General features: G+C 37.2%; 1 protein-coding gene across 12 annotated transcripts in view; it reads right to left on the bottom strand.

Annotated features, from left to right (window-relative positions):
* Positions 1-26,540, bottom strand: part of LOC135206988 (plasma membrane calcium-transporting ATPase 3-like) — a 127,583-nt gene that overhangs the window by 8,225 nt on the left and 92,818 nt on the right. For 4 of the 12 annotated variants that reach the window (XM_064238591.1, XM_064238593.1, XM_064238592.1 and 1 more), the window contains 14 exons: positions 25,889-25,984; positions 24,689-24,821; positions 19,588-19,795; positions 18,439-18,590; positions 17,531-17,899; positions 16,753-16,915; positions 15,611-15,712; positions 13,749-13,928; positions 12,945-13,139; positions 11,953-12,159; positions 11,407-11,605; positions 10,031-10,242; positions 9,508-9,659; positions 2,495-2,633 (listed from right to left, as the gene is read on the bottom strand). In XM_064238591.1, the coding sequence (XP_064094661.1) occupies positions 2,495-2,633; positions 9,508-9,659; positions 10,031-10,242; positions 11,407-11,605; positions 11,953-12,159; positions 12,945-13,139; positions 13,749-13,928; positions 15,611-15,712; positions 16,753-16,915; positions 17,531-17,899; positions 18,439-18,590; positions 19,588-19,795; positions 24,689-24,821; positions 25,889-25,984 (2,507 nt within the window). Of the gene's footprint in view, positions 1-966; positions 2,131-2,494; positions 2,634-6,990; positions 7,383-9,507; positions 9,660-10,030; positions 10,243-11,406; positions 11,606-11,952; positions 12,160-12,944; positions 13,140-13,748; positions 13,929-15,610; positions 15,713-16,752; positions 16,916-17,530; positions 17,900-18,438; positions 18,591-19,587; positions 19,796-24,688; positions 24,822-25,888; positions 25,985-26,540 lie in introns of those variants that run through there. The other 8 variants (XM_064238594.1, XM_064238603.1, XM_064238602.1 and 5 more) reach the window with 5 other exon arrangements.

The following is a 26,540-nucleotide window of genomic DNA, read 5'->3' as shown; positions in this document are numbered from 1 at the left end:
TTGCACGTCATAGTTACAAATCATAATATTTCCACACAAACACACATGCACAGATAGGAGACAGGACGCTTTTTCTAGTTACGATCATCACTTAAACAATGAACAGACATCTACGGCATAATTAAGTGGAAACCATAATTTACAATTTCATTGGAAAGAAATATTTGCAATAATGTAGAGAGTTTATACGAATTGACATTTCAATAGTACTGATACGTATTGACATTTCAATGCTACTGCAGAAGATTTACATTGCACATACTCGATCATATCCCATGAATGGAATGCAGTATTGCTGTCTTCGACTATTTACACCAAGTGGTGGTCTTACAGTTAATTAATTTAAGCTCTTTACAGTAAGTGGTGGCATTACAGTTAATTAATTCAAGAGAATTCGAACTTCAGAAATTTGAATAAAGGCTGCTATACTTCAAAAGCCATATTTGCAGAGTATTAATTGTTTGAACTTCCCACATCTCACTTACTTCTGAAAGTTATAGGTCAATGCATTAAGATGAAAAGAAAATATTGTTTTTCATATTGAATACAAAATATTTTCCACCTAAATTTTAGAAAATGTTACATTATATATATGTAGGTTTAAATCTTTCCCATTCCATGATAATGAAAGGTCATGCCAAACATACTGCAATTTTGGTATCCGGGGTATATGGGTGGAACTATAGTACTCATATCACCCGTGCATCTTATGTCTAGGCCAGTCCCTTACGACGCTCCTGATTGGCTGTTGATAAGCCAGTCACAGGGCTGGAAACTCCCAGTCTCTCGAGAGAGTTCACATAGGCAGGATGTATGTTCCACCTCTCCTGAGGGATACTATCCCTCAAGAGAGGTGGAACATACATCCTGCCTATGTGAACTCTCTCTCGAAACAGAGTTTCCAGCCCTGTGACTGGCTTATCAACAGCCAATCAGGAGCGTCGTAAGGTACTGGCCTAGACATTAGATGCTCGGGTGATGTGAATCTACTATAGTATGAAAGTATCATCATTTTGATTGAAAAGGTACTGACAATACATAATCAGCTGAGATTAATATAGTCTGAAAAATCAGAGGTTAGTTTTTTTTTTTTTTTTTTTTTTTTTTAACAAATAACACTTCCTATTCAATGACTCAATCAGTGACATATCAATTCCAGGTTGGTTCTGGAGATGAAAACAAATAAGGACCCTCACATGAGCGATTATACCGGGACTGCTGCGGCATTTAGTATATTTACAAGACAAGAACAGGCAAACTGAAATACGGTGCACATCTTTACGGCATATCTGACTGCACTACACTAAAATAGAATTAATTAATGGGAGGTGAGTATTTAATATAAACAGATATTTTTTTTTTTTTAGTTAACAGGCCATTCCTAAGTAAGAGGCCAGCTGAAGATCACCAGCTGGTAGATTAACAGATAAAAAAGCAGAAAACAAGAATGACACAAGAAGAAGAAGAAGAAGAAGAAGAAGGGAACATGATGCAGTGATTTTTAGATAGATTTCATGACACACAGCCACACACAGAACTATACACATTCAAGATGTCACGAGAAAATGTAATCACACATTACAAAAATAAAACTGCACAACTTAGTTTGCAAGTTAAGACACAAAAGGTAAGTTCGAAGAGAATATTAGAAACTGTACAATACAATACTGGTTATCTTATATCTGTGAAATTGTTTGTCATCTGTATTTTTGTCGGTCTAGAAGTGCCGAGTGAGGGAACAGGGAAGGGTTACAGCCGGAGAGGAGGTAAGTGTCGGTGATGCAGATCCTCTGGACGAAGTACAGAGTCCAAAATGCTGCTGCCTTATATAGGGGATTGCTTTGAATCTGAATCTGCTTGTTATAGTTTATAGTATGCTCTGTTGTTATCATCTATGTTGTCACATTTCACCAAAAGCAAACCGTTTTATTTTCAAGGAAATTTTCGGGCAAATGAAGGATTTAAGTCGATGTCTCGGTGTGCCAGAACGTGAGCCTAGAATCATCCAGTGATGAGTTTATGTGCAATGTTCATCATGATCATTTATTTACAATGTCTTACTGCCTGGTCACGTGTCTCCATTCGGCGAGGTACAGGGAGCAGAGGACCATCCAATCTTCCTTTTATCACCTATGATGGATGAGGAGGAGGCACAATAGGTTGGAGTAGGAGGAGGAGGTACAATGGAAAGGAGTTTACAGGATGCCCAATGCAAAATAAATTGACAAAAATACGTTGCAATAATTTGTACACGAATCTAATGACATCGTTATCAGAGATTGACAAGATTTGAGAAATTCTGGGACGGGCTGTTTTCACGCATACAACTAAACAGGAAAGAACATTGAAAACCACAAAAAAATAAACAAGAAAGGAACTCAGATGGGACTACTGCTGCCTGAGTGTGAATATTTATGATAGAACAACCTCATGTACAGATTACGATCATGGTCTTGACCGCTTTTTTTTTTTTTTTTGATCCCCAGGCTCTAACCTGCGTCTGAAGTTCGGTTATGCTCTGTATCCAGAAGATTTGCGAGTCTCGCTTCTTCTTAATAAAGGCCGTTTCCATTGGGTCTCTCCCACCACCACGAAACGCTGAGTCCTGCTGACCCGGTCGAATGGCAGTTGATCTATGAGGAAGGTTCAAACTAGGGTCACTTCAATATTCTAGCCCTGGACACTTGGCTGTTAGGTTGCGGTGTTATCAGCAAATCTCTTAGATTTGCTGATCTGTAGCTATCTTACTCAATAATCACTGAATTTATTTGGGTAAGGCGAAGATAAAAAAGGGGAGGAAAGAACAGAAGGCAATGCAATGTTTTTTTTCGTTTCTTTTGTAAAGAAACCTTCCTACAATAAAATGCCACGGCTACATTCACTTCAAGGTCAACCACCAAAGATAGAATTTCGTAACCATGGAAAACTAGATAGACTTCTTGAATAAAAATGATCTGGGTGAATTTCATTTCAACATTTGCATGATAAAACATGGCGAAAATCAAATGAACTGAAAACTTTCGCTTTTACTGGCAATGAATGACAATTATCACTGGGCACAGATTAAATACTGCTGGGAAAAAATACAATGAAAGTAAAACATCTGTCTTCCATTCTTGATATACAGGAGGCTGATTCGTTATGTATTTCATGGCCATTGTATCTGCAACAAGTATTGTCCTTTAAAAAGCTTAAATCGATTGATCAACTCTCCTGGCTTCGTATGACAATCGATGCAGGATTTATTTCGTCTTCCTTTTAATTACTAAATAACTGTAGCTATTAAGAAACTTTCCTCTTATATTCCTACGGCAAGGAAGAGTAAATTCGTCAACTGCAGAACTTTAGAAATTTAAGAAATTCCTGTAGTTTGCTCATTTGTTTTGTACCCAAACTTTGAACCAATTTATTGATTACAAGTACGTACGTAGGGGCGTCAGAATTAATTATAAACAAACTACAATCCATTTAGACTCGGTTAACAAACCACAAATAGTGGTCAGGGTTTTTGTCAAGAGTTCACATACTTTTCAGTCATACAAAGTGAGAGGAACGTTATTGTAAGGTTATTAGTATTACAATTGCGGGTTACTTTGCTTTGAGGTTTAAAAAAAATATATGTATTCAGAAAGTCAAAATTAGTTTTGGTAATGTGCGATCAAATGTGCTCCCGAATTCATTAATTCAAATTTCAGTTATCACAGAATCAGGTAATCAATCATTTCTAGAAAGCAATAGAATAATATGGTTAAAGGGTTAAAGTGTTTTAGGAAGTCCCAGTATACTTTAAGTGTTTACTGGCATGAGTCAGTTGCGAAACCACCACCCAATGGGAAACATCTTCTTTCAGTTAAGAAAACTGAAGAATGTTCTGTAAAGCGAAATCTGATCTGTTCAGTGAAGCATAAATCATTGCTATACTTTGTACCTTTGCCAATTTTCGAATCTTCAAAGTTCCTTAAATTATTGGGATTTATTGATATATAACTATTCTCTTGTCAATCAGTTGGGTAGTGGCCTTACAACGAATACTAAAGCTGTTATATAGTGCACTAAATAGAGCAGAGAAGGGATCAAGGTAGGTTAAATAGACAATCCACTTATTATTGTGTATGCCAGGATTAGATGTAGTCAGTACAAACTGTTTTGAAAATCACCGTTTGCAAGACTTGATTGTAATAAAAGATAGAAACTGAAGATTTAACTAAGAGGAAAAATCAGTACAGAAGCCATCTAAAGTGTATATAATGTAAATTACTCAGGTGATTGATTGATGTTCATATAAAATTTGTTTTGTAATAGTCCTAGTCCAAATAAGATCGATGTTTTTCAGCTCCACGATCTTTCTATCAGAAGTCCACACAGCGCTGATATCAAATGTTTTCCTTGAATTGGATTTCTTGAGAAACTGAATTTCGTAAGAAAAGAGGGCCGACTTCAGGAAAATAAATGTGGGAAAAACCATCTATTACTCCTGTTGGATACTCAGTTCTATGAATATTAAATTTAGTTGAAGCATAAGATTTAAAAAAAACAGACGGAGAGGGATGACCACATAATCTAGTATATAATAGAGACGATTTTCTGCCCTAAGCTGCAGCCTTTAAGCATGGGAAAGAAGCACTATAGTAGATTCACATCAACCGTGCATTTGATGTCTAGGCCAGTCCCTTACGGCGCTCATGATTGGCTGCTGATAAGCCAATCACAGGGCTGGAAACTCTGTCTCTCTCGAGAGTTCACATAGGCAGGATGTAGTATGTTCCACCTCTCCTGAGGGATACTCGTGCATCTGATGTCCCTCAGGAGAAATGGAACATACATCCTGCCTATATGAACTCTCGAGAGAGACTGAGAGTTTCCAGCCCTGCGATTGGTTTATCAACAGCCAATCAGAAGCGTCGTAAGGGACTGGCCTAGACATCAAATGCCCGGTTGATGTGAATCTACTATAGTGACAAGAGCACAATGATAAGTGTACTTAAAATAGTACATGAGGACCATGAATAAACATTTACAAACTAAAAATTTTTTGGTATGATGTCATTTAACACCTGGCAGGATATTGACCCCTGATTTCCTTCAAGCCAGGTTAAGGATGGACTTTAGCTACTAGATCCTGTTTCTACCAACATGTACTCAAGTTGTGGCTAAAAGTCCACGGAATTAAAAGTTGCTGTGGCCTTAACATCGTTTTTCGAAATTATTTTGTTCTCGGGTGAGGGTAAGCCAGAGTTTTAAGGAAGAAGGGGCTTTTCAGAAGAAATGAATAGCAACTTACAAACCAGGTCAAACGCACTTTTAATACGTTGCACTTTTCTGAATCAAGGATCTTGATTTACGAGCATATATTGCTTGGCAACACTTATTCATGATTATCCAATCATTTATATCACTGAGGGATAAAATCAGTTCATATAAGGAACTGCTTTTAAAGACCTCCAGTGGAAATTTACTACTTCCAAATTATTGATTAAAATAAATATTAAATAGCTTACTTACTATGTTGGTCATTGATATCTATAACTGACAAGTGTAGAAATAATCTAAGGAAAATATATAATCTAAGCAAAATATCATATAGAAATATGAGTAGTTTAGAAACCTCTGCACACAGTATTAAATGCTTGACATACCATAATCTTAAAAATACAAAAAGTTGGAGAAAATATTTTTCATTGATCATCTCTGCCCTACAATCACCAAGTAAGACATGGATTCTCAATGCTGTCTCCATCAGTAACCTCCTGAGCTATCAGATCATTAACTGTACCCATTGACTTGACGCTGATTGTATAGAATGTCATGTGGAAAACATATTTCAACTTTCACTGATTAGTCGAAAATATATGTACGCAGTTGTTAACCATTACTATCCTAAACAAATCATGTTAAGATTCTAAAAAAAGGAGTGAAACTAGAGTAATCTCATGGCATAGCCATTAGAATCTCTCACGCTCACTCCAGGTTTAGAATTTTTGATATAAAGTTCAGATAACTTCAGGATCTAATTGCAAATTCAGGGGCGTCGGAAGAGGTGGGGGCTGATATGACCACGTCTACACCAAAGTTCATGGCCTGAATTTCAGATATTGTGTTCCCTGTTCCCAGTCAGTTTTAATAGATTCTGGTTAAATAAAATTTAAAATGATTATTTATCTCTGTATCTATCAACTAAATTTGAAGAATACCTTGAACGCAGAATACATTAAGTTTTTTTTTTTTTTTTTTAGGATGTCTCACTAAACGGAATGCTGCAGAAGACAGTGTGATAAGATGGGTTAAAGGCACTGTGTACAAAGCTGGAGCTTCTAAATTGACTTAGCACTTACTTAATATTATGTTGCTATCAACCCAGCGACCAACCACAATATTACTTTGGAGAATAAGACAAAATAGAAGCATGTAAATCAGCATGAAAAGACACAGAGCAGTCACCCATCAACCTGCTTCAAACTCACATCTCAAATTCATTATTTTGGCAGCATGTGAGTTATACAAGTCATAATGTCACTCTCTTGTCTTTGAGAGTAGGCCGTAAGTAAAATGCTCCATAACTTTTCTGAAAAAATATTGGAATCCTGCATATATAACATTCTTCCATAATGATGCCTTACTTCTTGATTCTCTCATCATTAAGGATACATTATTCTCTAAAAACCTTCAACTTTAATTTAGAAATGAAGAGATAAACTCGCTCACCACATCAGGATTCGAACTGGTGTTAAAATGTATACCAGTTCAGAGCTCCACCATCATGTAGGATAAGACTTATTTAGGTCAGGTCTTACTTTCACGTATAGTCAGGTTTAGTGTAGAGAACAACAATCTGGCTTTCCCTTTATTGCAAAACTTTCACCAGAAAGGTCGACAGCGAAGAGTGGACTAGCATAGTGGCGATTCGAACCCCGTATCCGTACCTGCGAGGCGGAAGCACTATGATTGGTTCACTTAAGGTAGATTCTTGGGTAAGCCTCAAGTCTACGAGACGTTTGTTTGGCGGCCGCTGGATTGGCTGGGAGCTCCCTACCTCCCAGTACCAGCCGCTGATCAGCCAATCAGCGGCTGCTAAACAAACGTCTCGTAAGCATAGGGCTCATCCAAGAATCTATCTTAAGTGAACAAGCTATAGTTGCTGTTGCAGCCTCTACCATTTTTCTCGCCTTTATTTATTAAATTTATATAGTTGTGTATTTATTTATTCGATAACCAAAGATACAGAGTTAAGAATACTTAGCTTAGCTTCTTATTTATTTATTTATTTAGCTATATTAACAAACGGTGCGTTTAATTTTCCCCGAGTTAAATGAGACGTGAGCCACCATAGCATGCTTGGAAATCTTCATTCAGGCCGGACCACCTTTTTATTGCTTCCAACGCCCCTGAAATTACAATAGCCACTTAGAAAGGATGCTGTAACACTGACTGGGATGTCACTGCACTCGATCTTGCACCACATTCAAGAAAGGGAATCCATTTCCCCAATACATGAACACCTAAGTTTGATAGCTATATGTAGTATATTCTTTTGGGCACAGAACTTCTAGCATAAGTAGAGAACATCCTTTAACACCTGATAATATTTCGCTTTATATGAAAAGTAGGGGGAGGGAGAAAGCGAACGTTTTGCTTTAATATAACAAAACGGAATGTAACTCTAGAATTCTAGACAGATTTTTAGATTTTTTGTTTTTCTGTGTCCATAATGCATTGGCCATAAACAGCACAAACACTGAGATCTTACTTGACTACAAGAAACGATGGGCACTTAGGAAAAGTACATGATACATTTTAAAGGATTAAAAAGCACAAAAAGAATAAAAAGGCAATGTTAGACATGAAGTTTCAGAGTAGATGCCATATTACAGATAATCAGACTCCTCGCAGGCTAAGATTAAAGGATGGAAATGGCATCATTAAGATCTAATCTACGCATCTACATATAAAGTTCTATAATGGTGTTATAAACTGCCGTGGCCTATAATAGCGTTAGAATAATAATAATAATAAGAGGTTAATCAGATATTGCAAAAATATATATTATTATAATAATGATCTTGCATCATGCAACTCTTGTTGGTCTAAGGAATAATGTGGTTATGTACTGATGATACATGCTTATCATCTTGACATTTGAATGAGGTGATTCGTTTTTATGGTTATGGAAAAAAAAGTTTAGGAGACCTACTTACTTCCAATTTCATAAGCAAGTTTCACTAACTCATTCTTATATTACTGAATATTCTGTCGTACTACTTATCTGAACCTATACATTCATGTTCGTCTCCTACCTTGCTTTACACTTCTACATCAACTATACTCTGTTTTTTTCCATCTGTCCATCCGCCTGTGGTGTATGCGCATGGTAACACTGCGTCCCGGGCTTCAAATAATATCCTATTTCGAATATTAACGGTGTAATTCGCATACAGTAAATTATTGAAACACTTTTCAGTTGCAAATGTAAACCCAGATATCCTTTTATTTACCTAAAACTTACACATAGCGTAACTATTTAAAGCCCGGGACACAGTGTTACATGTGAAAACACCACAGGCAGATGGACAGATGGGAAAAAACAGAGTATAGACATATCGTTTCCTGAAACTATCAACTCAAATAAGTAAATGATTATTTTTGCATTCAGGGTTTTTGGAGTATGATGGATATTCTGCCACAAACACTGACGCCTAATTTAAAATGGTCATTCTGTAACGGGTGCTATTGACTTACTCAGTTCTAATGTGGAATTAACCTGACTAGAGGAAAGAAGTGCGCATAAAAATGCCAAAAGTATATATGACAACATTTTTCATTATAGAAGGAATGATACTTTTAAAATATTTGTAAGAAAGATAAATGGCTACAACTAATTAATGAAGATCATGAAGATCAATGAACAACATTTACCTTATATTCTGTGATTATGATTGTTTGGGAAAACATTGGTAGCATGCAAACACTTGAGTTATGTCCAGCAAATTTACTCCGTTATCTAATTATGAGATTAAACAGCAATTTTCTAATGCAAACTTCTGTAGGTACTTTGTATATTTCGAGGGTTGAAGTTTCATATTCAGCAAATTATCCACATCAGAAGTAGTCCATGTGAGGCTTTAATAGGATGACTAATAGTGCTAAAAAGACCTTCACAAAGAAGAGATGAGTCAATATTCTGGAAGATTATCCACATCACTAGTAGCTTTAATAGGATGACTAACAGTACTAAAAAGACCTTCACAAAGAAAAGATGACTGACATACTCTTGGGTAATTAAATTATTGATGACAATATGCTTACAAAATTCCTATACGATAACTACTACTGCTATCAGTTATACAAATTACTTTTGAAAATGAATTCTTATTGCTAATTTTGTCCAAACACACCCTTCATGTTCAGATAATTTTATATACCTGCAAGTTAGCTTTTCGCTCTAACATCACCTTTATTTAGCTTTTACGCCAAGTACGACGCCATTGTTGTCTAAATCTCTAAATCTATTACCTGAGACGACTGTAGGGAATGAGCATCCCAACTGCGTTCATTAACTGGCCCCAAAGCAAGACAAGAAAGCCAAAGAAGACACACCACAACCACTGGTCCAGCGTCAGTCCCCGGGTATGGAAGGCGTACCCACCGAATTGCACAATAAGTACCTAGAAAAAATGATCAAGAAACTGAAATAATAAAAGCAACAAAATATGAAATATTAACGGGACCAGAAACAATGACTGGCATAGTACTTGTCATGCAAGTCTAATGGTGTGACTTTTGGTAAGAGAAATGACAATCTTGACATTTATGCAAAATGATTATAGTCTTCTCTATATAAAATGAAAAACAAAGATCTAATTTCAACTACATTGACCCTTTCCTAGTATTACCTGGCTGGCATATGTCACTTAAAAGTAATAGAAAGTAATTTCATGGAAGATTTAATAAATGAAGACCCCTGCCTGACCCAAAAAATGGCAAAATAGTATCATAAAAGTGAAATGAAATGTGAAGGGAAGACAAAAACTCCTACCTGACCGGCAAAGGTCACTACCCAGATGCAGTAGAAGATCGGGTTTCGAGTGATGCCCTGGAAGACGTTAGGTTCGCCATGGAGTTTACGAGCGTTGACCTCGTTGAAGAGAGTCATCATGACGAACGTGTTGAAGATCATCGTGAAATGCTGCGATGGGGGAGCACCCAGCTCGGCGTTGAGGCCCGTGCTGATGTTAACAAGGTCTTGACCTTTGGAAAAAATCATATTTATTACTGTTTACAGAAATGTATATTGAAACAGATGCCAGATAGGTATATATATACAATTGATATCTAAAGTTCCGTGCATAGAGTGCTCCAATGAGAAAATGGACTAACATTCTGTTAGACGTTGTGGTATAAAATCTGGGCTAACGGCGAAGAAAGTCTTTCAATTTCTGAACTGAAACTGCAGTTAGTAAAATAGGCTGTTGCTAAAAGGTGACCTTGTACTTCCCTACAATTTTGTGAACACGGTAAGCATTTAATTTAAAAAGACCTGAACTAAGATTCATAAGTTGATTGCTAAAAAACTTTTACTCTATCTGTGTATGTATATATATTGGCCACAACAACATACGAAGGCTTGAATGAGACGTGAGATAAAAAAGTTTCTTAAGTATTTTACTTTGATTTACTTCGAGTCCAACAGAATTAACAAGTTACAGCAGTCCCTAAGGTGTACTTTGTCACTGCAAATCAGCACGAAGCCCTACAACATTCTTAACATAATTATTCTTACCGAAAGAGATAAAGTTACGTACTTTACTTTGTTTTAATTTGAGTCCAACAGAATTGACAAATTACAGCAGTCCCTAAGGTGTAATTTGTCCACTGCAAATCAGCACGAAGCCCTACAACATTCCTCATTTAAGACTTATTCTTACCGAAGATGAGCAGCAAGAATATGACGGTGACCATGAAAACGGCCTGTCCAAAGATGTTCCTAAACATTATCTTAATTTTACTTTGAGTCCAACAGAAATAACAAATTACAGCAGTCCCTAAGGTGTAATTTGTCACTGCAAATCAGTACGATGCCCAACAACATAAGACTTATTAACCAAACAAAAACTTCTTTCAGTTTTCTTCTGAAGATTAAAAAAGAAACCCACAAAATCTCTGTGTAACTTGTTTACTTCTAAGTATTTACATTTAATTTGACTCCACACTCGAGTACTTTCAGGCCCTATCTCTGACCCATTTTCAAGAGATGTTTGGGTTGTCCGCCTGGGTCAAACATCTCTTGAAAAAGGGCCACAGATAGGGCCTGAAAGTACTCGAGTGTGGAGTAAAATTAAATGTAAATACTTAGAAGTAAACAAGTTACACAGTGATTTTGTGGGTTTCTTTGACAATAAGACTTATTCTTACCGAAAAAGAGCAGCAAGAATATGACGGTGACCATGAATACGGCCTGTCCAAAGATGTTCCTGAACATGATCCTCGAAATGAGCGGGCTGGTCCTGCCGTAGGGTTGGCGGTGAAGCAGAGTGATGCTTGGGGGTTCTGTCGCCAGCGCCAAGGATGCCAACGTGTCCATGATGAGATTAACCCACAACATCTGGACAGTCTGGAAGGTGAGATGTGAGAGCATGAGATCATGTGACTGATGATACTCGCCAACAGTATGAGTGGGGGCATTGACGTTCAGTTATACCTGCGCAGTTATGCCTGTGCAGGGAAACTGAGCCCGCTAACGTTCAGTTTTTGCCTGCACAACTGCGCGGGTATAACTGAACGTTAGTGGGTTCAGTTTTGCATGCACAGGCCGAATGTGCAGGCATAACTGTGCAGGTACAACCGAGTTGTTAATGGTGGCCTTAAGATTAGTCCGAGATATATTTGCAAGTTGTTGACAGAATAATACCGAGTTCATTTCTTTTGTATAAATCACATCCTGGAAAAGATTGATCTCACCTTCAGCGGCGTATCGCTGATGATGCAGGTGCTGACGAAAGCCACGGTCACGGCGACGACGTTGACTGTCAGCTGGAACTGGAGGAACTTGGCGATGGAGTCGTACACATTGCGACCCCACATGACGGCCTTCACGATGGACGTAAAGTTGTCGTCCGTCAGAACGATGTCGCAAGCCTCCTTGGCCACGGCTGTCCCTGTTATACCCTGAGGGAATAATAATGAGAATAATAAGCTTCATTACAGATAGTAAACGTCAGCAGCATTTACCTCGTGGTTCAATGTCTAATTCTTTGATATTTTCCGTGGAAAGTTTAGCCATGGGGACATCAATGAAGGTTGTTTTAATGAGCTTTCATGTAGGCATAGTTGAGGACCCATCTTTCCCGTATATCTTTGCTCGCCACCTACAGTAGGTACATAGAAGACACCTTCAGGCAACAAAGATGGGATTGCGTTATTGGTGTATGAAACTCCCAAATAAACACAGAGATAATTACTCTCGGTTAGCACGAAGGGAACTCACTTAAGCCTTTGCCTCAGTATGGAGATTAATTACCCCAAGTATTATAAGCTTGACATCACAAGATGCAGTTAATGGTGATGTTAGGCTTATAATATTCATAATAGCAACATGGAGGATTTGGTCAACGTCTTTGTATCTTTATGGAATTAATGATAAAGCATAATATATCTGTATATGCTTTATCATCAATCCCATATATAGATACAAAGACTTTGACCAAATCTGCGTACGAATACATACATATACGTATATTAGGAACAGAGAGAGAGAGAGAGAGATCTGGTCAATGTCTGTATCTTTATGGAATTAATGATAAAGCATAATATATCTATATATGCTTTATCATCAATCTCATAAAGATACAAAGACTTTGAACCAAATATGCGTATGAATACACACATATATATTAGGAACAGAGAGAGAGAGAGAGAGAGAGAGAGAGAGAGAGAGAGGCTTGATTACTGACCATAGCGAAGCCAACATCTGCCTTTTTGAGCGCAGGCCCGTCGTTGGTGCCATCGCCCGTGACGGCCACTACTTGGCGCATCTTCCCGACCTTCGAGTTGATGATTCCTCGCACCAGAATATACTTATCCTGAGGAGATGACCTGGCCAGCACTCTGAGCTTCGGCCACACGTTGTCCAGCAGTATCTGACTAACCTGCAAGGAAGGGGCGAAACTTATCAGTAAGTGATCCGAGTTGGAAAGGAAATTGGACCAATTTCTGGCATTTATACATGAAAACCAATTAAATACAGCATGGTAATTAGGAAGATGTTATTTCATTTTTGTTGCAATTTAAAATTTTTTTTCTGAATAACGCATGGTGGATGTCATCATCATGAAATTTCTGAAAATATAAGTTCAAACTCATTATAACAAAAATTCAATTTTTGACATTTTTTATGAAAACTACAAATTTGAAGACGAAGAATAATTTTTAGGCATAGAAAAAAAAATGTAAAAGAAGGGTCACTGATAAAAAGAAATACCAAATTTGAAGACAAAGATTAATATTTAAGCTTAGAAAAAAAACATTAAAAAGAAAGGTCAATGATTAAAAGAAATATCAGACTTGAAGACAACGAATAATATTTAGGGATAGAAAAATAAAAACTGAAAAAGAAGGGTCAATGATTGAAAAAAAATACCAAATTTGAAGACAAAGATTAATATTTAAAAGCAAAGAAATAAAACTGGAAAGAAGGGTCAATGATTAAAAGAAATAACGAGAAACCACTTCATTACCCCTTCCGGTTTCAAACTGACCTCCCCCTTCTCATCTCTGATGCGGTTGTTGAACTCCTTGCTGTCGATGATGAGGCCTCCCGACCCGGTGCCCAAGATGCCGCATTTGGTGGCGATGGACTTGGCGGTGTTGACGTTATCCCCTGTCACCATCGTCACGGTGATGCCAGCCTTCTGGCACAGGGATATGGCGTCCGGGACCTGCATCGGAGCCATAATCACAATCATTAGCTTCTTTTATTTTTTTTGGAGGGTTTGTTTGTTTGTTTGTTTGTGTGGTGTTTTTTTAACGTTGCATGGAACCCCAGTGGTTATTCAGCAACGGGTATATTCCTCGCTGGACGAGTGGTTTTCGCGCTCGGCTGCCAATCCGGTAGTCCGAGGTTCGAATCCCGGCTCGGCCAACGCGGAATCAGAAGAATTTATTCCTGGTGATAGAAATTCATTTCTCGATATATTGTGCTTCGGATCCCACAATAAGCTGTAGGTCCTGTTGCTAGGTGACCAATTGGTTCCTAGCCACGTAAAAATATCTAATCCTTCGGGCCTGCCCTAGGAGAGCTGTTAATCAGGTCAGTGGTCTGGTAAAACTAAGATATACTTAACTTATTCAGCAACGGGACCAACCAACGGCTTTACGTGACTTCCGAACCATGTCGAGAGTGATGAACTTCCATTACCAGAAATACACCTCTCTGACCCCTTAGTGGAATGCCCGAGAATCGAACTCGCGGCCACCGAGATGGCAGGTCAAGACCATACCGATCACACCACTGAGGCGCTTGTTGACGTCTTTCCCGACGGGAGATAGTAAGACTAACTGGAAGCTTTGTTTCTTGTGTCAAGCGGCCACACATCGAAAGACTAGTGGATGCATCTGGTGCTGGCTATGTCATCCTCGCTACAAACATTAATGAATTTTATAAATTAAACGCAATGCCTATATCATTTCATCCCCAAATGCTTGATGAAAGTGATGGAATTCTGCAGACCTTTGAAAATAACAAAGCTGCATATCATGAATCATGTACGTCGAAGTTCAAAACAACTAAGCTAGAAAGGAAGAGGAAGTCATCGCATAAGACAAAGTATATCTTAGTTTTACCAGACCACTGAGCTGATTAACAGCTCTCCTAGGGCTCCCCCGAAGGATTAGATATTTTTCTACGTGGCTAGGAACCAATTGGTCACCTAGCAACGGGACCTACAGCTTATTGTGGGATCTGAACCACACTTTATCGAGAAATGAATTTCTATCACCAGAAATAAATTCCTCTGATTCCGCGTTGGCCGAGCTGGGATTCGAACTTCGGACCACCAGATTGGCAGCCGAGCGCGAAAACCAGTCGTCCAGCGAGGAACTGCTCGCGTAAGACAAAAGATGATGATGTCCTATCAGCAAAATTCACATACAGTAGCCAGAAGGCAGGTGAAGAAGATGCAGAGGATTCTAAAACTGAAAAATTATATATGTATAATAAACCTTTATATGTAATTATATCTAATAAAAGGAGCCCATAAAAACGCCAAAATATAGAGAGAAAATACTATATTTCAGAGACTGCTGCGTCTCTCTTCAGGTAGATGAATGAGAAAAGTTACAGAACTGGTGGTATTTATACCAAGAGATCCATCCACAGGTAAGCCAATTTCGGTCACTCCCACTGATAATCCTTCTTTAATACTCTTAAGCGTTGGTTGAATGAAAACTTTATCAGTGACGTCTGAATCCCATGTGCCCTTTGAGATGTTCATTACCTGTCTTTGTTTAATCAAGGCCGATTCTATCATCTGACAATTGTGTGTGTAATAATATGTAAGTATGTATCATCTGACTCGTGTGTGTGTAATAATATGTAAGTATGTAAAGGGAGAAAACGTACCTCAGGACGGACGGGGTCTTCGACTCCCAAGATTGCCAAGAGTGTCAAATCCGTGATCAAAACGTCCTCCTCATTCCAGTCGGGAGTAGATTTGATTTCAGTCTGGAAAAAACGATCCAAAATCAAAACGCCACGAGCCTTATAATACAATCGTTGCATTTTATATACATGTTTATCCTACTGTTGAAAATAATTCTAGATTTAAGTTTTTATTTCAGCTTTTGAACCAAGCACATTTTCATGGAAAAGAGACAGAAGAATGCAAATGTAACAAACAGCAGTCACTTCCAGATTATCGATGAATTATTTATTGTTAATCTGCCACTTTGCAAGTGTGAGGTTTGATACAGCATAGGAAGATTTGTTCTTTAGCAGTTTCTTTTCTTGCAGTGATTGTGATCGATTTGAACAGCGACATTAATGATATTTAAGTCCCATTTTTAAGCAAAATATGCTCATATACCATAATAATCTATCTTATTCAGAATAAATTTTAGAAAGAATTCTTAGGTCACTTTTTCATAAAAATCCATATTCAACAAAGGAGACACGCTGCAGTGAAGAGTATTTTATATTTTCACCATAAGAAATTTATTTAAATAGAAAATGAATGCCTATGCAACGAATCCTTTATATTTTTACAATATTTTACAATAAAAAAGTAGTATGGAGTATCTTGGCTCTTCACAATATCAATATCTTATGATCAAAATTGCCATACAATAATGTAATCTTCAGCAAAGACAACCTTGTTCTCCTCCAAATGATAAATTAATGTTAAACGCAAATGAACGATAGAGTTAGCAGTATCTCAATTCACTTTATCCAAAGTGATACTCGATCTATCAAGCATAGTAAACAAATCTTTAAAAGACTACTTTTGTGATGTCAGTTCTTATATAATTCAAGAAAAAGAATTAATGGCCAACTTGACACAATTCACCAACGAACTCTCATGAAAAAACTGACTCTGTAAGCACACAGACTCTGAATAAGAGCTGATTGTGTGATAAGCATAGACAATGAATAATGACTATACGCATGAGAGTAGTAACCGCGTGAAAGTACTGACTATTTGAGAGAATGCAGTCTGGAAGAAGAAAGAGAGAGAAGAAATATAACAATTCTCAAAGAATCAAGACCTGGTTTAAGGCTGGCTGAAATGGCACTAGATCCCTGTAGGCAATGCCAATGGTTCTGAGCCCCTGGCAGGCCAAGGTATTCACGACGTCCACCTCCAGATTTTTCTGATCATTCTGATTGAGCCTCTCGACTTCGCCTTTGCTGTTGAGAATGAACGAACACCTGAGGGAGGGAGAAGGGAAATTAACTGATGGTACGAGGGAGGGATGACCCTTACAATTGGGGGCAAGGAGAAGAGAACAGTATTACATGATCAGATGTCGAAAAGCGTTTTCGTGGATTTGCAAAATGTTATCCAAAGGAAGGCAATAATGATAAGGATAATAATAATGAGGAATATGTTCAAACTCAAGTAATTATAATAATAATTGCAAAGGTCATCATATTCCTTCAAAGATTAATTATTAAGTGTACCATGGATGAAGCGAGACTAACTCTCACAACAGCGGCTGACCATCCATCAAACGCATTCGGCTAACTACAGGACCAACAAAACTACTGACGGCCGGTAATTAAAGCTATTGCACGTATACTTACAAAATAATACACAAATTAACTAAACAACCCTTTTCCTAAGTAAAAATACAACAAAATATGTATTATATCTCCCTTTCACACAATACACATTTCCACTTGTGTAAATTAGGAAAATATATGCAAAGATACATTACAACTTGTGGTAAAGTACAACCTCTCTTGTCGAAGTTTTGACAACATATATATATGTTGTCAAAACTGGGAGAGAATTCCATTGCCTGGTGGAAAGATCTCACTTACTTCTTGATAACTATTTCAGAGGCACCCTTGGTAAAGATCCGGTATCCTCCGCTGCCAAGGGAAAGCACGGTGGACATAGACTTCCTAGAGGAGTTGAAGGTGAAGACCTTGACGAACTTGTCCTCGGGGTAGTTGTTCCTGACTGTCTGGTAGCTCCTTCCCAGATCCCCAACAAAGCCCAGAAGGGCACACTCTGTCTTGTTGCCGATTTGCTTGGGTAGCTCTCCTGGTTTTTCGCTGGGCACGACCTTTGACGTGTAGTTGGTGTTCGTGCTGATGCCCACCACGAGCAATTCGGCAATCGTGGGTGGTAAGTTCTCGTAAGCGGGTATCTCGCTGTAGAGGGAAGGATTCATAGGTGATGATGATCTGATTTGTTATGGAATAAAGTAAAACATCAACATTAATGATAAAAAATACAGGCAATCATGGTTATTGGCGGACTCGGTTATCAGCGATCCGGTTTTATGCCGCATGTCTAGCACCATAAAATCGGCGATCTATGGTGCCATAACGGGACGAGTTCCAGTTATCGGCGCCGTAAGGTGCACGCTTATGGCGCCATAAGGATGCTTATGATGTCCCATAAGGGTGATTATGGCACCATAAATCACTGAGTTTCGGTTAATGGCGGTTTACACTTATCAACACACCCCAGGGAACAGAACCCCCCCTTCCCCCCCGCCCCAATAACCGGGGACTGCCTGTAATTGCACGAATAATTAATGTCGTAATCTCCTCCAAAATCATTACTACAGTTCCTGTTTAACTCAAAAGGAAAGTTTATTCTGTTCCTCATCCTCTGACGTAGCGGTGATCACCTAAGGATTTGTTAAACATCTCCATCTTCTGTGAATTTATATTTGTATTTGTGCTTCACCCGATACTAAAGGACTAAGGAATCTTACTGAAGGTACGTCTTCCCAGCCAGGTGAGCGGCCACGGCAGTCATCCTGTTGGTTGTCAGCGTCCCTGTTTTATCGGAACATATCGTCGTGGCGTTGCCCATGGTCTCGCAGGCATCTAAATGCCTCACGAGGTTGTTGTCTTTCATCATTTTCTGAAATGAAGAGGGAGCGGGTGAATAGGAGATCCTTTGTCACTATTTCTCTCTTTTTAGGAGAGATAACAATATGGACCAGTACTGAAGAAGGTATCATAAAATTTAGGCAATGCATATATCTAAAGGGAGAGATAGAGTTTTATTATTATTCACTTAGTAATAAGAAGAGTTTCAAATCACAAGGGATCATATAGCCTATAGTGAATTGAAACGTGAATAACCAAATCGTAGCCTAACTTCTACACTACGACACCCAGATTACTATACTCATTTTAATTGACATTCAAGATATCACATTGCATTGTGAATATCAATAAGTACATGAATGCTATTAACTTACTGTGACTGTGAGTGATGGATTCGTTACTGTGAATGAATAACGATTTCGCTATTCCAGCCCAGATGGCTTGAGATCCGGCCAAAGTATGGTGTCCCTTTTACTATTCTCATCCAAAGAACATTATATTAAACACTTCCCCTGTCATTAGATATTCCTACCTTAAAGTTCATTTGGGGGAAATTCCTTTTTAGGATATGCATATCTAATGATAGGGAAGGGTTTAATATGATATTCTTTGAATGAGAATGAGAATAGTGAAAGGGAGAGGGTCCATAGGTCGGATCCCAAACCATTTTGGGTTTGGGATAGAGAACTCGTCATTCACGATAACGAATCCATCATTCACAATTACGTTAAATTAATATCATTTATGTACTCATTAATATACACAACGCAATGTGATATTTTAAATGTCAGTTAAAATGAGATTAGAAATATGGATATCGTAATATAGGACTCGGGCTACGATGTGGTTATATAAGTTTCAATTCGCTATAGGCTATACGATCCCTTGCTATACTTATTGCTGTGAGAGAGAGAGAGAGAGAGAGAGAGAGAGAGCTGATTAAAAAGTTTTTGAAAAATGCCACAAAAACTAAACCAATGCACGCATGTTTAATTAATCAAAACGTCAAGACGTCTAATCCTTCTTACCTTGACCGAGTAAGCTAGAGAGATGGTGACCGCTAGGGGCAGGCCCTCGGGCACCGCCACGACCAGGACGGTCACGCCGATGATGAAGTAGTGGACAAAGCTGTTGAAGTGCTTGACCTCGAAGGGCTTCTTCTCCGTGACGTAAGTCTTGACGCAGAATCGGATGACGAGGATTGCCGTCGTGAGTATGGCAATCGAAGAACCTGCGGAGGTTATTAAAATTCTCAGAATCAGATATTTAAATAACCAAATGTAGAGAGAGAGAGAGAGAGACTCACCAGTGTAACCGATTAGAGAGAGAGAGAGAGAGAGAGAGAGACTCACCAGCGTCACCAATCTGAGAGAGAGAGAGAGAGACAGACCTTACCTTACCTTACAGACCATACCTCTTGTTCGGGTTGCCCCGGGTCCCTCAGTGTGAGGCACCTCTAATGTCTACCAGAGAGTTGCTAGTACATCTTCCGGTATATTTTGCATCTTCCAATCTTGGATGGTCTGGGATGCAGCTTAGATATTTGTCGAGCTTATTCTTAAAGACATCTACGCCCACTCCTGATTATTCCTCAGATGAGCTGGCAATGCACTGAATAGACACTGCATTGTCGATGCTGGTGCGTAGTGGATTAATGTCCTGTGTGCTTTCCTTATTTGTCCTGGTATAGTTTTGGGCACTATTAATCTACCTCTGCTTGCTCTTTCTGATATTTTTAGCTCCATGATGTTTTCGGCTATTCCTTCTATCTGTTTCCATGCCTGAATTATCATGTAGCGTTCTCTTCTCCTTTCTAGACTATATATTTTTCAAGGGAAAAATGTGGTAGTCTTTCCCAGTAGTCAAGGTCCTTAACTTCTTCTATTCTAGCTGTAAAGGACCTTTGTACACTCTCTATTTGTGCAATAACCTTTTGATAGAATGGGTACCATATCATATTGCAATATTCAAGTGGACTACGAACATATGTTTTATAAAGCATAATCATGTGTTCAGCTTTTCTTGTTTTGAAGTGCCGTAACAACATTCCCCATTTTTGCTTTACATTTTGCCAAAAGAATTGCTATTTGATCATTGCATAATATGTTCCTATTCATCATCACACCAAGGTCTTTAACTGCTTCCTTATTTGTGATTTGTCTCATTATTAGGTCCCCTATATGCATATAGCTTTCCTTCTCTGTCTCCATAGTTTATTGATTCAAATTTATCAGAGTTAAATACCATCCCATTTACCTCTGCCCAATCATATACTTTGTTAAGGTCTCTTTGTAGTGCGTTCCTATCTTCATCACAAGTAATTCCTCTACTTATTCTTGTGTCATCGGCGAAACTACTCACTACCGAGTCCTTAACATTACTGTCTATGTCTGCAATCATAATAGCAAACAGTATTGCAGCTAACACCGTACTCGTGGCACACCGGATATTACCTTAGCTTCATCCGATTTTCTCATCGTTTGCAATAACTATCTGTTTTCTGTTGTGTAAAAATTCTTTTAACCATCTTCCTACTTTATCCACTATATTATGTTTTCAAATTTTCTTCGCTAATATATTATGGTCTACCTTGTCAAAAGCTTTTGCAAAGTCTAGATAAACCACATCTGTTTCATTTCCACTTTTCATATTTTTGTATATGTTCTCACGGTGGACTAACACTTGGGTTGGTACATTTTCCATGTATGAAACCATGGGTGTCCTATATTAAACAAATTAATTTTATTAAATGTTTCATAATATTTTCTTCATTACCCCCTTTCATATACTTTCATAATATGTGATGTTAGACTCACAGGCCTATAATTACTTGCCTCTAGTCTTGATCCACTTTTGAAAGTAGGGGTAATATATGCTAATTTGTGCTCATCATAAATCTTGCCTGTATCTACACTTTGTCTTAATAATATTGCAAGTGGTTTTGCGATAGAATGAACTACTTTCTTTAACAAAATAGCAGGGACACCATCAGGCCCTGCAGCAGCTCCATTTTTAATTTCATCAATAGCCTGCACAATATCAGCTTCATTAATATCTATGTCAGCTAAATATTCACTATTTTCGTCACTTACTTCTATATCATTATCTTCATTATCAATTCTAGGGGTGAATTCTCTCTTATATCGATCTGCCAATATGTTGCATATTTCCTTTTTTTCATTCGTTAACCTCCCTTCAATTCTTAGAGGGCCTATTTCTATTCTTCTTTTATTCATCTTTTTCGCATACGAGTATAATAGTTTGGGGTTTTGTTTGATATTTAATAGGGTTTTTTCTTCCAAGTCCCATTTTTCATTTTCTTTTGATTGCATAATCTTTTGGTCTGCATTTTTTATCTTACTTTTTAGTTCTATAACTTTCCATGCATTTTTTTCTTTTGCAAGACCTTTATTCCACTTTCTGATTTTCTGGAACAAGATCCTTCTGTCTCTTGGTATGCATGACTGGTGTTTACTTTTCTTCTTCGGTATATATTTATCCACTATTTTCTCTAATATTTGATATAATATAATCCGTATTTACATTATGTCATCAACTTACGAAAATGTTATCCCAATCTTTGTTTAACTCTTCATTTATTTCTGACCATTTTATATTTTTACTGTAGAAGTTGTATTTTCCATATCCTTCCTACTTTTTCATTGCTTGCATATCTCTGTTTTCACTTGCTTTGGAATGGACTGTTAATTCTATGACCTTATGGTCTGAAATATTCGCATTATAAACTATTATTTCTTTAACATAATTCACCTCGTTCACAAATACTAGGTCTAAAGTATTTTCCTTTCTTGTTGGCAGGTGATTTATTTGTTGAATGTTGTATTCTAGTAGCATATCTAATAGCTTTTCGTATTGTCTCTTATCTTCTGCACTACGATTACTCTCTTTTTTATATGTATAAATACAACCACAATCTCCTATTCGTTCTTTCCAGTCTACGAAAGGAAAGTTAAAGTTTCCAGATAGGAGAATAGTCCAGTCCTTGTGATTTCTACATATATCATCCAAATTTTCTATTATTATGTCAAACTCTTTAGTATTAGGGGGTCTATATATTACTATGTTCATTAATTTTTCAGATTCAAATTCTACCGGTATTAGTTCACATTTTGAGTTACTATATTTCTCATATATTTTTCCTTGTTTTTTGTCTTTCCCATATATTGCGGTTCCCCTTTGATTCCTATTTTTTCTATCTGATCTATAAGTTTGGAACCCTTTTATTTGATCATCATTCCCAGTCTCTTCGTAATACCAGGTTTCACTTATATTCATTATATCTATTTTCTTTTCAATTTGGGTTAGTTCTTCTAAGTACTCTATTTTTCTTTTTGAGTTACTCGTAACTAAACCCTGCGCATTCATCACTATGATGGTTTGCGTGTTTTCTCCTTCATTTAATATGGGTGATAATAAGGATTTTCTCCATGTCTCTTTCCTGTTCTGTATGTTGTTTCTTTTTCTTCATTTCCAGAAATTCTGACATTAAAAAATCCAACTTTTTCCTTTCATAATTATTCATTTTGTGTCTGAATCTGCAATTTTCTCCGTATCTGCAATATCCTCTTGCATCATAAATACAGTTCTTATCTCTTGAGTTGTATCTTGGAGCTGATGCTTGGAAATATTTTGCTGACACACCATATCGGCAGTTGATGGCTTGGGTTTTTCCTTCCACTGTATTCTTTGTTCCTCTCTTTATTTGTTTTTCTTTCTATTTTGGATTTTATTATTTGATTGATTATTTATTTGATTTTGATTCATGGCTACAGGGTGCATATATTTACAATTTTTGTCGAACTTACATACTTTTCCTTCTTTTGGGTTTTTGCATATTTTTGGATGTAGTTCTCTGCAATCATCCTCATAGCCGTCTAGGTATGCACATTTACCATATATTTCATTCATTATTGTGACATACCTTAGGATGTTTGTAGTACCATCTTTCTCCGAATCTGCAATTCCCTCTTTTCAAAAGGTTGCAGACCTTGTCTTTCTTGTCTATTTTTTCCTCTTTCCCATCATTGTGCAGATCTGGGTAGAGCCTCTTCAGGATTTTCTTTTGTGTTGTCATGTCTTCGTTTGTATGCTGCTTGATTGCCTCATATGTAGTATCAATGAGTATCTCTGCATCCATACTTTTATCTTGTTCTTTGCTTTCCTTATTTTTTTTTGTCATTTCAGTTTTGTTTACTTCTCTTCCGTTTTCCTCTTCTTCTTCTTCTTCCTCTTCTTCTTCTTCATCCTCAACTATTTGTACATTCAGTCTTGATTTAATAACATTGTCTATCCATGATAGACATGTTGAGCAAAATATTCTGGTATCTTTTCTCATATCTTGCATTACCTCAGCACATTGCGGATGCATCGGAATGTTGCATGCAGAACATTTTCTGACCAGGTTTTGTGGATTAACTATGCTATACCACACCTTACACAGTTTGCAGGCTTTTGGCATTCTTTTTCCTATTGTATAAATGAGGATATTCACAATGTTCACCTTATTCATTTTCTTTGCCGGAATGATTTATGTATATTTTCTTTATGAGTCTCTTGACCACTTTGATTGTATTTGGAACTTCTTCAATTATTTTCAAGATGTTTTCTGTTGATTTGTTCCAGTTTGAAGGATCATATCCTTCCACTATATCTATGAATGCTTTTGTATCTTTTTGGTTAGGGCTGTTGTTGATCTCATAGATTAGAAATGCCAGCTCCCTTCCTGCTACCTCATCATATTGCGAATCTGCTAAACACGCTAAATTTCGCCATTTTTTTCCACAATTGGAACTTACTGCCATAGTGATCTGATTTACAGTATTTCACTTGATAATCTAACTTAGTAAACGCTTTATCCTACTATTTTCACACTAATCTTATCACCGACAGTTCACGAACACTTCACGATATTTATAAATTTCCAGACGAATGTTAAACGCATGATATCTGTTGATTAATTAGACTGTGCGCGGTAACGTCTCACCAAGCAAAATGGCACTGAGAGAGAGAGGAGAGACTCACCAGCGTCACCAATCTGAGAGAGAGAGAGAGAGAGAGAGAAGAGGAGAGGAGAGAAGAGAGAGAGAGGAGAGACAACCCTCCTGTGCGTAACCAATCTGAATGGTTAATTTGGAGAGCTTCTGCTGCAAGACGGACTTCTTGGAGGTTTCCTCTTCCTCTTCAGAAGCGGCGCTCTTTTTCTTTTCTTCCTCCTCCTTTTTATGTTTTTGCTTTTCTGAGGCTTTTGAAAAGAGGAATAATAAGCGTGAAAAAAAATAATGAGATACTTATATCACAATCCAATTGCTCACTGTCGTGACAAGACGTGAATTTCATCATTATTCACTTTAGCATTTTGTTTTGTTTTGAGGAAAAGTCACTCACAGGAGTTATTGAATCTCCTTTATTACCACTGATATTTGTCAAGGTAGAATAACAATATATAACTTTGCTATTAAAATTGGAATATATTCAACTGGTACCAAGTCACTGAAGCTATTACTTTTATTGACATACCAAGACTATATATTCATAATAAAAAATCAAGTGTTAAACTGTTACATTACTAATTTTGAGATGTTAGAAATTTGAGTGTTTTTTGTTCTGTAAAAAAAAAACAAAAAAAAAAAAATGCTGTTGATTGATTGATTGACTGATTATGAAATTAGGGTCTTGAAGACCAAGGACCGGAACCCCTCAGGATGTATAAAAATGAATAGGCTTCATAAGTGAATAAGTGAATGATAACACACTAGCAAAATTCAGCGTTCAAATATGAACGTAAAAAATGAAGAATGATGATAGATAAAAGTAATAAAAAAATAAATAAAAATCTTTATTAAATATCCTGAAATTATATCATTAAAATGACCAGATTCTTTCAGGTAACCCTTAAGGTTGTCTACCTCAACACCATCATTTAAATAAAAATAAATAAAAAAGACAAAAAACTATTAAACTATTATGTTCAAAAGTCTACATAATGACCTTCAGGAGTTTTGTTACGAAAATACTAAGTGTAACAAACAATAATCGTCCAGGAACAGCAAATTTGTTACTAAAATACTGCGGTATTATGACTAATAATTTTTTTATATATAATAAATTTCGTTACTTAAACTTCGACCAATTACAACTATAAATTTGTAGGACACTTGGTAAATCTGAGTGAAATGGACATTAAAAACCCTGACTTAGAAACCTTCTTTATAGATCATTCAAGAATCCATATCTCCTCGAAGCTACCGAGACAGGTCTTTACAAGGAACCGATGGGACGGTCTTCACGGGAACCGATGGAAACACCCACCTGTGGCTCCGAGGAGCGTCATGATAATACCAGCCTGGGAGTTCACGCCCACGCCCGTGACAACCATGCGCCCGCTACCCTGCATGACCGTCGTTCCTGAAAGTTGACAAAAATGTAGTAAATAAAATCATAAGGTAGAGAAGCCTTGGGTGTCATTCAGTGGCAACGGTAGGAGCTAGTCAGCCTGCACGATAGTGTCCAAAATTAGGTTATATAAACTTTTCTTACGAAGCTGGTTTAATTCACCATAGCGAAGTGAGGATTGGGAGACACGTTAAGATATTTCATTATATGAAAACCCAATAAAGTATTCTAAAGAGTATACAAAAAATAGGAGAAAAAAAAGGAAAAAAATTACAAGAAAAAAACGAATTTTAATTCATAACAGCGAAGTGAGGACAGGAAAACAGATTAAGAAATTTCATAATTTAAAAACCCCAATAAAGTATCCTAAGGAGTAAAAAAAAAAAATAGAAAAAAAAAAAAAAAAAAAACTAATTTTAATTCGTAACAGCGAAGTGATGACTGGGAGACACGTTAAGAAATTTCATTATACAAAAACCCAATAAAGTATTATAAAAAGTAAACAAAAAAAGGAAAATAAAGGGAAAAAAATGAAAAAAAAAAAAAAACAATTTTCATTCATAACAGC

Source organism: Macrobrachium nipponense, chromosome 31 (genome assembly GCF_015104395.2).
Source record: "Macrobrachium nipponense isolate FS-2020 chromosome 31, ASM1510439v2, whole genome shotgun sequence".
Taxonomy (NCBI): Eukaryota; Metazoa; Arthropoda; class Malacostraca; order Decapoda; family Palaemonidae; genus Macrobrachium; species Macrobrachium nipponense.
Note: the sequence above shows the minus strand (reverse complement) of the source record. Positions and strands in the feature narration are given on the sequence as shown.